The 18,097-nt window shown below is 42.6% G+C and overlaps 1 protein-coding gene across 1 annotated transcript in view; it reads right to left on the bottom strand.

The window, feature by feature from the left end:
- Positions 1 to 10,929: 10,929 nt before the first annotated feature.
- The window catches only part of RNF17 (ring finger protein 17), a 215,496-nt gene continuing 208,328 nt past the window's right edge, over positions 10,930 to 18,097 (bottom strand). Inside the window, exons 37-40 of the mRNA XM_030561299.1 lie at positions 14,406 to 14,541; positions 13,779 to 13,968; positions 12,093 to 12,196; positions 10,930 to 11,121 (exon numbers count right to left, since the gene is read on the bottom strand). Of these exons, the coding sequence (XP_030417159.1) occupies positions 12,098 to 12,196; positions 13,779 to 13,968; positions 14,406 to 14,541 (425 nt within the window). The 3' untranslated portion in view covers positions 10,930 to 11,121; positions 12,093 to 12,097. The remainder of the gene's footprint in view (positions 11,122 to 12,092; positions 12,197 to 13,778; positions 13,969 to 14,405; positions 14,542 to 18,097) is intronic.

Raw genomic sequence — 18,097 nt, 5'->3', positions numbered from 1 at the left:
TAAGGTTTTTGGTGCTAGAGCTGAGTCCTTACTGGCCAGGAACATAAGAGCTAAGCTGCATGTAATGCTGCAAGACCACCTGAAGCAGAATCTAAGCATCAGTGGTGCTTATCACTTTATTTAAGCAGCATATAAAATGTGAATTCTAACATCGGTTGATACTTGGGACTCACCAAATGGACTTGTTGCATGGCAAGAAGGGGTTAGTCACTTTACAGAAACCCAAGTTCTTTCACAGGGACATAAGACATAACTTGGTTCTCCTGTGCGCATGCCTGTGCACTCTCAATTGGGCATGCAATGTAGTATCTGCAGGCTCATGCTTGCACAGAGCAGTTCCAGTTGCTCAGAGCGGGGCATCCAGGGAAGTACAAGCCTACTGCCACTCAGTTCCTTAACTGTGAAGTCGAATTCAACAGCAGAAGAGGAGGAGAGCAGGAGGCTGAACACCCCGAAGGTGAAAACATCTCAAAGACCTCATTACTGGAAGGTAAGAAACCTCTCCTTCAAATATATGTCCCTTACGGGGGCTCCACTGTAGGAACCTCCCAAGCAGTAACTCAGTGAGGTGGGGGGTGCTGAAGAGTTAAGTCCAGGTCACTTTGAATGTGATGTCTCTGGAAGCAAGTAAGATGATATAATACTTGGCAAAGATATGGCTAGAAGACACAGTAGCAGTCCAATGTCCTTCAGTGGTGCTATAGCTGTGGACTGAACACTAGTGCAGTGGTCGGCAATCTCTCAGAAGTGGTGTGCTGAGTCTTCGTTTATTCATTCTGATTTGAGGTTTCGCATCCTAGTAATACATTAGCGTTTTTAGGTCTCTTTCTATAAGTCTATAATATAACTAAACTAGTGTTGTATGTAAAATAAATAAGGTTTTTAAAATGTTTAAGAAGCTTCATTTAAAATTAAATTAAAATGCAGAGTTCTCTGCCTGGGTCCTGGCCACCCATCCAATGTGAGTGCCACTGAAAATCAGCTTGCATACCGCCTTTGGCACGTGTGCCATAGGTTGCTTACTCCTGCACTAGTGGAATGTGCTGTTACTCAGGAGGGGTTGCACCGTTGCATTTTCATAGCAGGTCAAGATGCAACCTGAAACCCACTTTGACAATCTTAGGATGAAGGACCAATCTATTTTCCACACTATCTGCAATTGATTCAAGTAGCCTAGGAGAGACCTGGAATGGTTTAAGTTCTGTCCAGCTAGAAAGCAAATGCCCTTCTGATATCTAGTGAATGAAAGCTTTATTCTTCTCTAGAGGCATGAAGTTTTGTGCAGAAAACTGGCAGGCAAATTTCCTGGTTAGTGATTTCAAGGAGACCTCTGGGAGGAAGCAAGGATGGAGGTATAACCTTGACTCTGCAGAAGGTTATGGTGATTAAGATCAAAATTTTGAGGGAGAGGTGGGGGGAGGAACAGGTTGCCACCGTTTCAAAGGGACTTAAAAAAAAAAAAAGTTTAAAACCAGGCTGAGGTCCTGGGGGAGGGCAAGTTATCAAACAGGAGAAAACAAGTTGCATGGGTGGTTAAGAAATCCAGTAGCTGTGGTGTGGCCAAAGACACTTAAGTTCTGGCTAGGTTAGTGGAAGGGTGTCTCAAATGAGGTCTATCGCAGCCTGTGTTCTGAATCCTAATACATAGATGAGGATCTTGGAAAGTGGAACTTCCAAGGCTAGAGAAGATGAGATGGAGTACCAAACTGGAAGCACTTCCACTTCTGGGGGTGACTCTTGCAAATACCAGCCTCTCTTGGATAAGGGAACTGACTGAATTTTAATCAAAAACGGCAATTTGATGCTCTCAGATTCAGGGAGGAGGGGTTAGGACAGATGGGGGCCCTAAGTCATGTCAATATGCCTTCATGATAGGAAGTCCAAGGGGCATTACCTTTGAGAGAGGAGGTTTGAGTACCACACTTGTCTCAGCCAAGCAGGGTGCGATGAGGATACCTCACAGTGCAGCTTGAGAAGGGTCTTGAGAATTTAATGGTATAGGTAGTTAAGCATAAAGAAGAGTCCAGGGTCATGGTGTTATCAGGGAAACCCCTGGAGAGTTGTGGCCATAAACTCCCTTGGAGTAGAACAGATGACATTTTTCATTGTTTGGATAGTGAAGAGGACTACCCTGGTCTGGCAGATGCTACGGAAGCTAGTTTTGTGCTCCTGTTTGTGATCTTGTTAGAAGTGCCTGCTCAGGGAGTCTGCAATTATATTTTGGAGGCCTGGTAGATAGACTGCTGCTATTTCTACCCAATGGGAGATAAACCAGTTCCATAGCCTTAGTGACTTTGCGCATAAAGATGGACAGCTTGCTCCAGCTTGGCAGCTGAAGTAATACATTGCTGCTTTGTTGTCAGGCATTATCCTGAGTGACCTTATATGGCATGAAGGAAGCATTGGCAAACACATCATACTGCTCTTAGCTTCATTATAGTGATATTGAATGCAGATTCCTGTGCTGGCTATTGGTAGGTGGGCTCTCCATCCCAACAGATGCATGTGCTGGATGCAAAAATGGGATTCCAGCACAGACCCTCCATGGGTCTTTCCACTATCTAAGAATCCAATACCTTCCAAGCACTCTGATGCATTTGGACAGGCTTTGTGTGTTTGGGTATATGTCTGGAGGCATCTAAAGTGCCTCCTTGTGTAAGTAGTCACATACATAGAGGCTGACATGACCCAGACCTGTGGAGAAGTCCTCGCCATTTGTGGGCTGCACTGTAATGCCAAAATTAGGTTGGACTGGGTGGAGAATTTCTCCTTAGGTTGGTAGGCTCTTGGAGTCCAGAGTAGCTCCTACAAAGTCTGTACTGCAGCTACTATGGATTTTTTTCGTGGCTGATGTGAATGGCCAGAGATGGGAATACCGTTAGTGCGCTGGATGTTGCCAACTGGACCTCTTGGGGCAACCAGCCTCTGAGAAGCCATCCAAATAGGGGACCACTGAACTTGAGGTGAGCTATTACCAGAGAATTTTTGTGAATACCCTGGGGACCAGGAGAGTCCAAAGGGGAAAACCTTGATATTGACAGTGCTCTCCCCCATAGTACAAATCTTAGGAAACACTTGGAGGGATGGATGGCTAAATGAAAGTAGGTGTCCTTAAGGTATAACAACCCAGTCTCCTGGATCTAAGGATGGAATGAAGGTAGCTAATGTCACCATTCTGAAGTGCTGTGCTAGGACAGTTATTTTAAGTCAAGGATTGGTCTGCATCTCTCTTAGGAACAAGGAAGTAATTGGAACTGAACTCTCTTCTGACGACTCTGGTCGGGCTGGTTCTATTGCTCCCAGAAGGAGAAGGGTCAACTTGATTTAAGAGTTCCTCATGAGAAGGATGAAGGGTAGGGCTCAAGGGCTGAACAGAATGGAAGTGGATCATGTAGCTTCATTTGACAATCTCCAGTATCCATTTGTCTGTGGTAATGTGCTCCTAGGCAGGTAGGTAGTGTGATACTCTTTAAAGGGGAGGGGATAGTTGCATGAAAGGTGATCCATTGGAATGAATTATTTTGTCCTCAACCAATGTGTCAAAAGTGCCTCTTAGAAGGAGGGGCTAATTGGGTAGAAGTATGCCTGGGAGATACCGTTTTTTGTTGGCTCCTGCTGCTTAGAGAAAGTGTGCTGATGGTATTGGAATGATCTCTAACTTTGGGCAGGTTGAGATCTACTAAAATGCCTTTTCATTACAGGCACATAAATCCCCAGTGATTACAAGCTGTTCTGGTGTCTGAGTATGTGGAAAGAGGAGTCTTATGTTCACCGAAGAGCACAGGCCCTTCAAACACAAGGTCTTCCACTGTTTTGAATTTTTCTTGGAAGGCCTGAGGACTGGAGCTGGATGCTGCTCTTGTGACCACTACTGTGGCCATGGACCTGGAGGCTGTGTTGGCAGTATTTTGGGCAATTTACAGGGAGGTTTTCACAACCAACTGTCCTTCAGCAGTGATAGATTGAAGCTGATCTTTCTAGTCTTGTGGCAAGTGTTCAATAAAATGTGTAATTTGGAGTATGTGTTAATCATATTTTGCCATCAAGGCCTGGTAACTGACAATACGAAATTGGCAAGCAGCTGAGGAAAGCTCTTCCTTCCTAGCTAGTCCAGCTGTTTAGATTCTGTGTCAGATGGAGAAGGTCCTGAGCAAGCTTGATGGTTCCTCATTAGTTGCATCCACTATAAGGGAATTTGGATTACAGGGGCATTAGTAGTATTCTATTCCTTTCAGAGAGAGAGAGATGTGGGATTGTGGCAGGTGTTTGCCACAGGTATATATGGAAGATAAAGCCTCAGTGATTGTTAGGATAATCCTTACCTGCGGATTGATGTTCCAGATGTCCACCAAGGAATGTTTCAACTTTTGGACTTCCTCTAATGGGATCTGAAGTCAGTCTGCTAGCCTTTTCATGATGTCCTGGAAGGTCTTAAAATCAGTGTACAAGAGTGGTGATGTTACTGCATCATTCAGAAATGAACAGGACTTTATAGATGGAGGTGAGATCTCCTTGGCATGAGACTCTTGCGCCTCTTGTATATCATCTGGTAGGAGAAGTGGGTGGTACCATTGTGCATGGTACCATAAAATGGTCTATAGGTGTCACTGGTGGGTAACAGTGCTTTCTCTTAGGCAGTGCTGGAGTTGGTCACCATTGGTTCCAGTAACCCCACTGAGGGGGATCAGGGACAGGACCCCATGATCAATCTTTAGATCTCCAATAACTGGTAGGTTCTCTAGGATCCTCTTCATGAAAGGATCTCATGGGGATAGGTTATTGAGGGGATGCCTGAACAAAGATCTGAGGAATCTTCCCACAATTTAAGGTATATATGTGATGGGTTGCCTCCCTTAGAATGCCACCTGATGTGCTGAGCCTGCCTGCGGTGCCAGCCTGGATACCTTTTTTACCTGTCTTGCTGAGCCAGGCTATTAAGCCTCCTCCACCGCACACACAGGCAGGGCCACTCCCAACTGCAGAACAAAAGACACTGAGATCAGTTCAGGGAAGGCTCATCTTAAGGGACTTGCCCCAGCACTCAGGTGTCCACCTCCCTTGGAGTGCAGACCCAAAGGTATATTATGAAATCTGCCTCTTCCCTCAATGTGGAGGAAGGTATGCACAGCCTCTTATTCTCCTCCTCCCCTCCCGCCAATTATGAGTAGCACAAACTGGGTTATATTATAAACAAGAAATAAGTTTAACTACATGAAGGTTTAAAATCCATGTGCATTTTATATAACAACCTGGGATATGGCTTGTGCCAGCTCTTTTCCAGACCCAAAGTTCAGAGTATGGTCAAGAGGCCTAGCAAATAGCGATCAGCTAAGAGAAAGCTGGGATAAACAGATAATCTTGTTTTGCTAAAATAAGACTAGTCAGCAAATTGCCAGATGCTGGCACTAAGAACGAAATAATTGTGTCATTCAGAGTTGCAGATTGAACAAAGGATCCCTGTTCCTATTGTTAGTTTCTTCTGTAGGGAGATGTTCTTCCCACAGATCCAGCCTTGAGTTTATGAAAAATTGGCATCCTCCCACCTTCCCTTCCAAGGGACCAATGCTTACCTTAAAACACAAAGGAGACAATCTTTATTGACATATACTTTCACTGTTTCTTTGTCCAGCAGATACACTCCTAGGGGTTAAAGCAATCAGAGGAGCTACTCCCATCGTATGGCCCCCAAATCAGAATTCAATATATATTATACTAAACATTTTATCAAAGTATTAAATGTTAACTTGAGAGCATGGGTGGAGACATTTATGTAAACTGTTAGCACATTAGCCAATGCTTATCTTGTCTTGCTGCAAAACCTGTCCTGGGGTGTGGAACTGCCTACCCCATCACTTTCCACTGCCCATGAAAAATCCATATTCCACTGTAATCAATTGACTGACAGTGTCTCTGAGCCTAATAAGCAAGGTGACACTCTGCCAATACTGTGTGTAATAAACTCCTATGCTTGACCTCTACAAGGTGTGGATTTTAAGGGAATATAGAATCATTAAATATCAGGGTTGGAAGGGATCTCAGGTCATCTAGTCCAACCCCCTCCTCAAAGCAGGACCAATCCCTAGACAGATTTTTGCCCTAGATCCCTAAATGGCCTGCTCAAGGATTGAACTCACAACCCTGGGTTTTGCTGGCTAATGCTCAAACCATGGAGCTATCCCTCCCCCTGAAAGATGATAAAACAAAACAAAACAAAACATGCAAGCTAAGCTTGTTTCACTAAAGAGATTGGTTACAAATAGTAATTTCTTACCCTAGATATTGTTGCAGGAAGATTAAAGATAGTCTTGAAAGGCAGCTTCACTGGTCTCTACCTTGAGACCTCAGGTATTACTACAAGCTAGATGCCCTTCCAGCTTGGGCTCAACCCTTCTCCCCCAGTTCAGTTCTTGCTTCCTGGTGTTTCTTAGTGTCTCTTTGGGTGGGGAGGAAGAGAACTATGATTGTCATTGCCCTGCTTTATATAACTCTTGTGTGCAGTGGGAACCCTTTGTCTCCCAGTGGAAGAACACAGGCATTCCAAGGGGTGGGTCCAGTACCATATGACTCAGACCCATGTCTCTGCAGGGCTGTGGCAGCCATTACTCATAGGCTAGCTGAAGTATCCATAGGCAGACTAATCTTTTTCACATTCCATTGTCTTTGCTAACAACTCATTAGCCCTGTCTGGCTTTTCCATTATTGTACCTGAAGGGCTGCTTGGGGGTGATATCTTAAGTAACACATTTGAAATACAGATATAGTCAATATTCCTAACTTCATATACAGAAATTATACAGGCATTCAAATTGGATATCACATTCAGTAAATCATAACCTTTCCAATGCTATTTTACATGTACCATCTTGAATAAAGTATCTCTCCATTATGTCATTAATTTCACTCAATCATCTTCATGAAAATATGTTTATGAAACATCACACTATGGGAAGGCCTTTCAATGTCCTAACTAGTATCAAAGACTGGAGACAAACAAATTGTAACTTGTTGCTTTCGTATTGGTACTGGGGAGGTAGATCTTCCCTAATTATCTCTGATGAACCTGAGTCATGAGATCCTCTCACAAAAGGAACCTGGAAGGAGGTGGAGGGTTCTGATAGCTTTCAAATGAAGTTTGAGTGAGTGATGCCCAGTGAGATGGAGGCTGTCATGGTACTGTCCTCTCCCCTTTCAGAGGTATGGTGATACAGGGCTACTATCCATGCTCCAGTACCAGTGTGTCTTGCAGTGCCACATTTTGTCAGATAGCGCTGCTGCAGTAGTTGCTCTGGGAGTGGGAGCTATGTCCAAACAGGATATCTTCTGCAATATGGACACCTCAGTACTGGAGTCAGTTGGAGCCTCTACTGTACCCGTAAAGGGATGAGGACTCTTGAGAATGAATCTGATAAGATGATCAGTCTCTTATCTTTGTTTCCCTGCGTGGAGAGGTATTTTCCTTCTTCTTATTGGCTAGTGCTGCAGACAAAGTAGCAACTGGGACCAAGGCAGCCTGTGCTGTAGAGGCCACTGTATATGAGTTTGTCTAGTCTCTCTCTTTCTTGGATCTGCCACTGAAATCCAGACTGACCTTGTGATTCCCCCAAATACTGCAGGCAACTAAAGTGTTCGTCACAGTGGGGAAAGAACCTGTGGTAAGTCTCACAGGTCTTATACCCCAAGGTCTCAGGCATGACAAAGTGGGCTTTGACACAAACGATCAAAGAAAGAGGAGGCGATGGAGGACTCCAACCAGTACAGTGCTAAATAAAGATATAAACTGATAGTAGTGTTTATTTCCATAAGCCCAATAAAGAATTCAAAGTAAAGATGAGAAGCTGTATACCATCGAAGGAACTGAGGTGCAGTGGGGTTCACATCTCCCTTTGTACCCTTCTTCGGAGCATAAGGTGCTGCTCTGCATAGGCATGCTCCTGCAGACACTACTTTGCAATCTCAGACTGAGATTGCAAGGGTGTGCATAAAGTGTACAGTAGACCACCCATACTGACATACTCCAAAAAACTTTCCTTAACTTCCCTTTTATTACAGCAGCTCCTCTCCAGTAAATGGTAAAGTTGCATAGAGAAGTGACAGATGCTGCTGTGCTTCTTCGACATAATGATGTAGCTTTCACTCTCAAATATTGTGACTGAAGATTGTAGAGTACAGTGATAATCCAAAATAATATAATATCAAAGTCAAAGACGGAAGAAAAGCACATGATCACACCACAGGAGTGTGGGCTTCAAACAGCTGAACTAGTTCCATAACCTCCCTGCCTCAATTTCTCCATCTGTAAAGTGGGGGGCAATTCTTCTGCTTTACAGAAGTGGTAAGATGTAGTGCTTTACTAGTTGGTATTAAATATAAAACAACTCCTATGCACTATGAGACAGTTCCTTCCCCTGTGTGCCTATTGTGCTGAGCTTGGCCTTTCTAAGAAAATACATTAACTTGATAAATAGTAGCAGTTCCCTCTACCACCATGAAGGAGTTAAGATTTTGCTAGGAGCTACTAGCCACTGGAAAATGTTAAATTTTAGAAACAGTCATAGGTAGTAAAAAAAAAAAATAATGAGATCAATAGATCAAACACTATGAATTCTGCCCATTGTACAGCAATGGTTCCATGGGTGCCAGGCCACCATGAAAATGTTATCAAGCAAGATATTAAGTTTTCACTACATTATACCTTTCTTCCTTAAAAGAAAGCCCGAACTATGACATCAGTAATTACGAGGTGAGAAAATGGCAGTTTAGCAAAAACAGACTCAAGCCATTGGAACTGGTGGTTATAGTCAGGTAGCAAGGCCTATACAGTAGGTACTGGAAAGTTTATGGGACATTCAAATTGGACACTTCAAAGAATAAGACACAATATTTCATAGCAAACTGGGGCTCACTCAGATTCAGGTGCTAGTATTTAAAAGAATGTATGAAATGAAACAGTCAAACTTACCAGGAGTCTGTAATTGAACAGTGTTCTAAGAATAATGCAAGATCTGCTAGAAGTCAACCAAAATAACTAGTTAAGCAGAGTTTTCCTTCAAAATAAGGTGACATTAAAATAAGCAAACAAGGGAGAAAAAGAAGACAGACTTAATTCAGTATGCTACATTAACAAATAAGTGCCCGGGCTCCTCATATAATACATGGGGTGAGTTAGGCACTTAAGAATGGGATTCACAGAAACCAGCATGCTGAGTGGGGAGCTGCTTTAAGTTCCCCCTTTCAAGGGAGTCAGGTGCCTATCTCTGCTTGGGGATTCACAGCTGTGAACCTCTTCCTGGAGTTGGGGCTAACCTGATATACATGCCTTTCTCAAAAAGTAGACACCCTCCCATCCCCTTATAGCAAGAGCACTTAGGGACTCAGTTCAGAGAGAGGGAACCTGTTTCAAGGTCCCTCCCCTCTCCCTGCTTGATTTGGAGCAGGGACATACACTTGGGTCTCCCATATCCCACATGACTGCCCTAACCACCAGCTAGTCTCTTTCTCTCTGGCACAATTAATATTTATATAAAGTAGAACAGCTTCCACAGAGGACAGAGAAAGACTCATCTGTGAATATCCCATAGCCTGAGAGGGGTGGTGATGTTAGGGCACTCAACTGGGATGTGGGAGGTCCAAGTTCCTGCTCTAAATCAAGCATCCAGTCGAGTGCCCTAATCACTCTTGCGTATTCTAACACTAATACTAACACTCGCACCCCCCCCAATCTGGATGGCCCCAGCACTTTTGTGGGAAGTGTTATCTGGTTAATGTGCTCAATCACTGGATGCAGCGTTGCACCTGAACACTGGGAAAGACCTAGTTTGTGAATTTTGCTGGGTCTTAGGCATGAACTAGGGGGTCAAGCAGCTCGGCTGGGTCAGAACTTAAGTGGTTTTGAACATGCTCATTCGTGGGAATTTAGGCCCCTACAGGCTTAGGCAGCAGCTGAGTGAAGTTCTGAGGATCATCCGGGCACCTAACTGTTGGACTTAGGTGCCTAAAATTCCTATGTAGATCTAGCCCAATTCCTCTTTACTTCTGTCTGCTGAGAGAGGAACTGGAGCGTGCATTTAAGCTCTTCAATACACATGGCCCATAGATAAGTCTTTAGTGAACACCCAAAATATTGGTATGATGAGAGCATGTTCATAAGGAGAAATGAAAACCTTGCTACAGTAGGTACTAAGAACAGAGAACAGTTTATAAATGCTAGATATTTCCAGGTGGTTATTAAATCACTAAAATTCTGAATCATGCTGTAAGACAATGAAAAATATGCCCAGAAAAGCTGAACAACTTTGGGAGACGTTGCTCTAAAGGAGGACTATGGTACCCTTGATACTATTACATTAGAACTAGGTGAGCAATCTTGAGAGACATAAATAACCCATTTCATATATGAGACACAATGTGCCAATATTAATTACTTCAAACACTCAGGTCACTATCATTTTGTTCCTTTATATTCCCCTCTCATTTGATAAGGAGCTAGAAGGCAGTTCTTTGACAAGACACTTGAGCATATCCATTTCATTGCCTCCCATCCTTCTGTGACAAATCCATAAAGGGAGTACCATTTTTGCTATCCCCAGACTGTCAGAACAGGAATCAGGCTCTGTATTACTACATGGCAGGAGGCAGTAGTGTGGATCGTTCATGGGTGCCTCAATCTTTATGTTCTGCCTCATGTACAAACAGAGTAATAAAGAGAAAATGTCAAGACCCTCAAATTGCAATCCTGTCCTTGATGCTGGACTTGTCATTTTGCTTTGGAGCTTTGAAACCCACACTCCTCAGATGATATAAACGAGGTAACCCACAACTTACTGCCTTGTACAAGTATGAAGGAAAAGCATCCACAAATTAAAGAAAAGTGTTTTCTTTCAGATGCAAGATAAACAAAACAAATATTTATTTTAACATTATTTTTCCATATTATGAAAACAGCTCTGAACAAAAAACCACACCTGAGTATTTCAGGCATTCCACACAATTACTGTATGTAGAGAGAACAAGATGAGGCACATTAACATGCCAGAACAAAATTAACCAACAAGAACAAAAACCAAAACCACCTTTCCTCTTCAGATACTGTAGTCTTCATCAAAAGCTCTCTCTATTGTATATCTGGAAACACAAAAACTAGTGTCAAATTTAGATAATAAAACAGCTACTTCCTCCTTATCTGGTAGACTCCTTAACTAAGGAGTCTAAACTACTAGCATGTACATAAAGAACAGTCCATACTGCCTCATTAATACATTGTGCACTGGTGTAGATTCCCTATATTATAGGACAACATATTACAATACTATAAAGACAAGAATGCCTGATTCAGTCACTATAATTAACCAGTGAAGCAAACAAACAAGCAAAGGAAGAGTGGAGTAGGAAAGTAGCAACAAGACATATCATGTAACAAGATTTTGAAATGAATGTTTATCTATCAATGTTTAACAGAAAAAGTATCTTACTAGCTATGGGGAAAAAAGTCTACTCAGAATATGGGAGTTGAAGAGGTTCTAGTGGAGGAAGAAACTTGGTTCTTGCAGATGCAAACGGTCACTACTGTTTGTATCAAGAATACTGTAATATTGCCAGTCACCTGCAATTTCACCTTTTTCTTCAGTGATTATCTGGATTACAGGCAGACTATAGAAGTCTCCTCCCTCTGTACACTGGTTGGGCTTAATTGCTTGTTTCAATCCTTGTTGGCTCTCAAAGTAGACCCTAGACTTCAGGTCAGGTGTAAGCAAACAGACAAGGATTTGCTCCTCAAAAGGACCAAGAGCTGCTTTTGACTGTGTGAAAGCAGGAAGTAGGGACTGGACTGTGTAGCTAGCATCTAATCACAAGAATATACAGTTGTGCTGCAGTGGATTTTTTTCTATATTATATGCACTTTGTTTACATATTTATTGTAAAATATGTGTCACTTACATTATATTAACACCCAAAAGGTATTAAAATCCCACTAGTTCTGGTCAGATGATTATTTAAAAGACAACAATTGAGCCCATGGCCTAATAAATATTAGATTTTAAAAATCTTACTTTTTGTAATTGTCTAAAGTGACAGTTCAAGTTTACTGTACTTACATATGTCACTGATCTAAGTCTGCTAATCCCATTTCTACCAGCTTCATGTGAACTAAGCATTGTTCATCTTCATACAAAAACACAGTGTGCTCTGGAGACTGAGTCTGGAAATCAGAAATTTTCAGTAGTACAGAAAGATCTGTTTCAAGTAGTAAGAGTTGACTGAATGCTGCAATTATTCTTCTACATCTATACTGCAGTAACGTCTAGAGGCCCACCAGGCTGTAGCTCTATTAGGTTAGATACTGTACATATAGGAAAGGGCAGTCCCTGTCCCAAACAACTTATAGTCTAAAAGACAAGACACACCAGATGGATAGGATGAACAAGAGGGCTGGGGTAGAAAAGACAGTTGCAAAAATAAGTGAATCATTAGTTTAATCCCATCAAGTAGAAAAAAATGGCAATGATGCTAAACTTAAAATTTGATGATAGGAATTAAACAAAAAAGGAAAAAAAACCCCTTAGTTATCCGATCTGTTAATTTGAGAGTGAACATAAAATAGTGAAAAATATTCCAGTACTTCATGAACTAAGCCTGATTTCTATTACAAGTTGTTTTTTTTAAATCAGTGTAAGTTTTCACTTTGTGTATATGATGAAAGTTACAATGTTTTGGAAGGAAATTTTTTAAGTAAATGATAGACTGAGGATAACGACTGTAGAACACAAATGACCATTTGGAAATTAAAATGTGTTGTTTTATGTTAAATAGTATATTCCCACGTAAAATTGTTAACTGATAGTAGTAAGGTTCCTTCAGTGATTAATGAAATCCTTAACAAAATGACCCAGTAAGAACTTTATTTTTAAAGTCAAGTGGTTTTAAAAAAAACACACTGAAGTAACTTAAGGTGGTTTTATACAAATATTCCATTATTTTCAGATTTCAGAAAATTGGTTAATGACAATGTTAACAGTTTACAAACATCTCTAACTCAGATCCACAAGGCATACAAGTTTTCAATAAATAGAGTAGCCAGAATTCCAGAGCGTGTTGAAGGTAAGTGGAAGACACAAAGAGAAGGGGGCAGGTGGAGGAGACTGACAGGAACATGTGAGAGGGCTGCATTAGTTTGTACTTATCAGTGGCTATCCAATGCATAGGGACAGAGAATAAAATGACTGATGGAAAGGCAGCTCAAACACCCCCTGAAAACCTAGATTTTTATTATGCATCTCCCTGACCTTCCCATCAAAATGACCCCTACAATCTCCTGTGATAAGTGTGTCAGATTTTCACTTTGAGTATCTGGGTATCTTAACAGGAGAACTAGGAGGAATGTTAGGGTGCAATGGAAAGGCAAGGAGAAGTGGGGGAGGGAGGGAAGGAGGCAGTACATTTTTAGTACTTATAGACCTAGTGTTTATTTTGGGCACCGGACACCGCTAACCCAAATGGAAATGTGAAGCATAAAAGCAAGAATGACAGTTTCTAGTGGAGAAAATCGTGCAGGCAGAAGGGATCGGGAAATGGGCAGTCTGGAACACAATGAACAAAATTCCTATGCACTTGATCCTCTGCCTTTAATGTTGTGATGCTTCTGAAAAAATGTTTTTGAGTCTAATTTTTTTAAACCAGAGAACAAGATTCACAATAAATCTTGTACAAGGTTCAGACATTTCACTGAAAATGTTAAAACTAAGATAACTCAGGTTTGGCAGGAACTAACAGGAAAAACTTACCACTGTGGAAGCATAGAGCTTTTTGCCTTGAAGACAGTCTATCATGGCCCATAATGCTTGCATGCTCCATTCAGGGCAATATGGAATTCTCTTTTTTTCTGTATCATATAGAGGAGGTTTAAATCCAGCCAACAGAACTTTTACTGCTTGAGCAGGATATTGCATAAGGTGAGAAGGAATCTGACGTAATCTAAATCAAAATGAAAATCCTTGTCTAAAAACATGCAAGACAACAGTGCAATAGTTAATCACTATCTAGAACTAAAATATGTTAATGAAGGATAGCGCAATGATTTGAGAACTAGCCTCGGATTTGGGACACCTGGGTCCAAGTCTGTGCTCTGCCACTGACTTCCTATGTAATGTCAGGCAAGTCACAAAGCCTCTCTAAGCATTAGTTTCTCATCTATAAAATGGGGATAGCAGTACTGCCCTACCTCATAGGGGCATTGGGAGGGAGGTGCTCGGATACTAAGGAATGGGGTCTAGCCATAGAGGAACCTAAGGCAGACAGGAACAGTTTTAGGTTGCATCTGTACTTCTACCTTTTTTATTTATTTATTTATTTATTTTTTAAATACTAGATCTTGATAAATATAAGTTTAAAAAACTAAACTATGCACTTACCTGCTTGTTGGTAATTTTCCAGTTGATCCATAGTCAACAAATTTAACCAAAATATTAACAGGGTCAAATTCTTTAACAGAGAGTAGTTTTGCTCTATACCACAAGCCATCATTGTATTCTGCCAGGCAAGGCATTTCTGTAAGAAGGAGAAAGCACGCTATTTAATCCAAAATTTAGCACATACGCTATCAGAGCTGTAAAACAATTTATATTATACTATCTAGTTTTATTTTCTTCCTTTAATTCATGGTTTTTTAAAACAGAATCCATAATTTTTTAAAAAAGACACACAGCAACTGGAAAAAAATTAAATGAATTTAGAAAGGAATGATTACTTACCTTATAGCAAGTGAAGGCTACTTACTTGTAATGGGCGTTCTTTGAGATGGACTCTGCATAATTAATCATGGGATGCACTGGCAGGAACAGTGCACTAAAGAGACAGACCTACAGAGGTCACAGCACAGAGGCAAGTGGCAGCAGAAGGTAATTGAGGGGCGGCTGGCGAAAGTGGCAAGCAGTTGGCTGGTAGGGTAGCCAAGTGACAAGGAACAGCAGACTGGCAGGGCGGTCAGGCGGTGATGAACCGAGGCTGGCAGGGCAGCCAGTGGAGAGGAACTGTGGCTGGCAGGGTGGCTAGCAAGAGCAAGTGCTCAGATTAAGGAGCAAGCAGGGTGCTTTCTTCCCTGGGTAGGAGGTAAACTCACACAGATGCACCTCTGAACCTTGGGTCCTCACTGACCAAGGACAACCACTGTGAATGGAATATGCTGAGGGAGCAGAGAGGAGCACAGCAAAGGGACTTTTGGTTGTAGAACTCAAGAACATGAGGCAGAAGACTCTGCCCCAAGCACGCTGGGGTGGGTGTTCTGCTCAGAGTTTTATGTTTATGAATTAATGCTGGGTGACTTCCCTCCTTTCATTAAAAGTTTCTTTTCTACACTCAGACTCTGTGCTTTAAAAGGGGGAAGTATTGCCTCTCAGAGGCACTCAGGGGTGGTATGTAATTTTCCTAGGTTACTGGGTGGAGGCTCAAGTCAGTTCTGTGTTGTATTGTTGAAAAGAAACCTCTAGATATTGAACCTGGTCCTGGGTGCTGCCGGCTTCACCTGGCAGAAGGGTTACATATATGTCTGACGTGTCACAGTTGCTAAGAGCCGTGCAGTGCCCCACATGGCTGGGGCTTCCGCTGTCAGCCCAGGGCAGGCTGGGACTCCTGCTGTCCCCTTTAGCCCCTTTCCCTGACTCCCAGGTTTGCACAGCCGTGTTGTGTGAGTCCAAGCCGCCCAGGGCTGACAGTTGAAGCTCTTAAAAAGCACACAGCTTGTGCCTCCCTTGACACATTTCCGTGAGCCTCAAGTTTGAGAACTGCTGAGTTAAGGCAATAATGCAATGAGCCTACAAGTGTCAAGGCCTGTAAAAAAAATCTTAGCTAAAACTAATTAAGGCATAAGCCCCAAAAAGCCTTATCATAAGTATAACCAAGAGTGATCCTAGAAGATCACAAGATAGCACAACATAGACTGCCAAAAAGACTAAACTGCTAGTAGGTAACCACAAGTTGCTATTTATAGCAGCTTGGAGTATTTTTAGTTCGGGAAGTCAGCAGATCTCTGACCACAAGAATGCCATGGTCATTGATGCATATGCTAATAAGCCTGAGGTAAAAGGATGAATAACCTATAGAAGACGAGCATCCCAACATTAGTAAGGTGAGGAAATACAAATAAGGGGAGAACCCCTGACTGAACATGCATTAGGCATAGTGGCCTCAGCATCACACATTATAAAAGTTGTATTCCAGTCTGTGTGCTTTGGGAGGGAGAGATGAAGTCCCTGGGAGATGCCAAGATGACCACCATTGATGATGGTGATGAATAAGATAACTCAGACTTTGAGGCCAGAAGGGACCATCATGATCATCTAGTCCAGGGTTTCTCAACCTGTGGGTCAGACTAGTGACACCAGATGCAAATCTGAAAAATCGGGACGGGGGCAGAGGGTAATACACACCTGTATAAGACGAAGATCTGAATATCAGAACTGTCCCTATAAAATCAGGACATCTGGTCACCCTAGTCAGGACCCAAAATTGGGTCACAAAAATGTTTCAAAGGGTCACATGGCAGCTCCTGTGACTTCTGTCTCACAGGGCTGGCTGGGCTTGCCTACCTGGCTCCAGGCACGGTGATCTCTGGGGTCCCAGCACCACTCAGGTTTGGCCCAGCCATCATGATGATGGGAGTCTGGGTAGGCCAAATTTGAATGAGTGGCACTGCAACTCCATGAGCTAGGTCACAACACCACTCTCACAAATTTGGTCCAGTTTGGGGAGGGCAAACTGAAGCAGCACTGCAGCCCCAGTGGTTGCAATACCCTGAGCTGAGAGCCAAGACTAGCCAACGCTACAGCACAGGAGCTGCAGGAGCCATCGCTGTGGGGTGAGTGCTAGGCAGGACACCCTCCCCCCACTCCCTGGGAGGCAGGACCTGACCAAAACCACGCAGGGACTCCACCCTCTAACTATTTACTGGGTCACGGCAGGCCATAAACAGTTACAAATGGGTCCTGAGCCAAAAAAGTTTGAGAACCACTGATCTAGTTTGACCTTCTGCACATCACAGGCCACAAAACCTCACTCACCCCCCTCCTGTAATAGACCCATAATCTCTGGCTGGGTTACCAAAGTCCTCAAACCACAATTTAAAGACTTAAAGTTACAGAGACTCCACCATTTATTCTTGTTTAAAACAGCAACTGACCTGTGTGCCATGCTGTAGAAGGCGGCGAACCTCCCCCCCACCCCCATGGTCTCTGCCAATCTGACCTGGGGAAAAATTCCTTCTTGATCCCAAATATGGTGATCCGTTGAACCCTGAGTATGTCGACAAGCCCAGCAGCCAGACACCTGGGAAAGCATTCTCTGTAGTAACTCAGAGCCCTGCCCATCTAATGCCCCATCTCTGGCCACTGGGGAGTTTTGCTACTAGCAGTCACAGATGGGCCACAAGCCATTGTAGGCAATCTCATCATACCATCCCCTCCATAAACTATCAAGATCAGGCTTGGAACAAATTTAGTTTTTTGCCCCCACTGCTCCCCTTTGGAGGCTATTCCCAAACTTTGTTCCTCTGATGGTCAGAAACCTTCATCTAATTTCAAGCCTAAACTTGTTGATGGCCAGTTTATATCCATTTGTTCTTGTGTCCACATTGGCACTGAACTTAAAAAAACTCCTCCTCCCTCCCTGGTATTTATCCCTGTGATGTACTTGTAGAGAGTAATCGTATCTCAGCTCAGCTTTCGTTTGGTTAGGCTAACAAAGCCAAGCTCCTTGGTATGTTTTCCATTCCTCTGATCATCCCAGTACCCCTTCTCTGCACCTGTTCCAGTTTGAATTCATCTTTCTTAAACATGGGAGATCAGAAATGTGCATAGTATTTCAGATGAGGTTTCACCAGTCGTATAATTGCAATAACACTTCTCTATCTCTACTGGAAATACATACCCTGATGCATCCTAGGATTTAAGGTGTTTTGCAAGGGATGGTGGAAGCATATGGATGCTCAGCTCTTTCTGTATAATCTCTACCTACTTTGTGGGGCTAGTGTGTTTAAGAATTTGCTAACTGTATTAATAAAACTATTATAAATATAGTACGATTTCCTAAGTGTGAATGATACAACCATGCA

The sequence above is a fragment of the Gopherus evgoodei genome, chromosome 1 (assembly GCF_007399415.2).
Source record: "Gopherus evgoodei ecotype Sinaloan lineage chromosome 1, rGopEvg1_v1.p, whole genome shotgun sequence".
NCBI classification, from domain to species: Eukaryota; Metazoa; Chordata; order Testudines; family Testudinidae; genus Gopherus; species Gopherus evgoodei.
The sequence above is the reverse complement of the archived record's forward strand: the minus strand, read 5'-3'. Positions and strand labels throughout refer to the sequence as shown.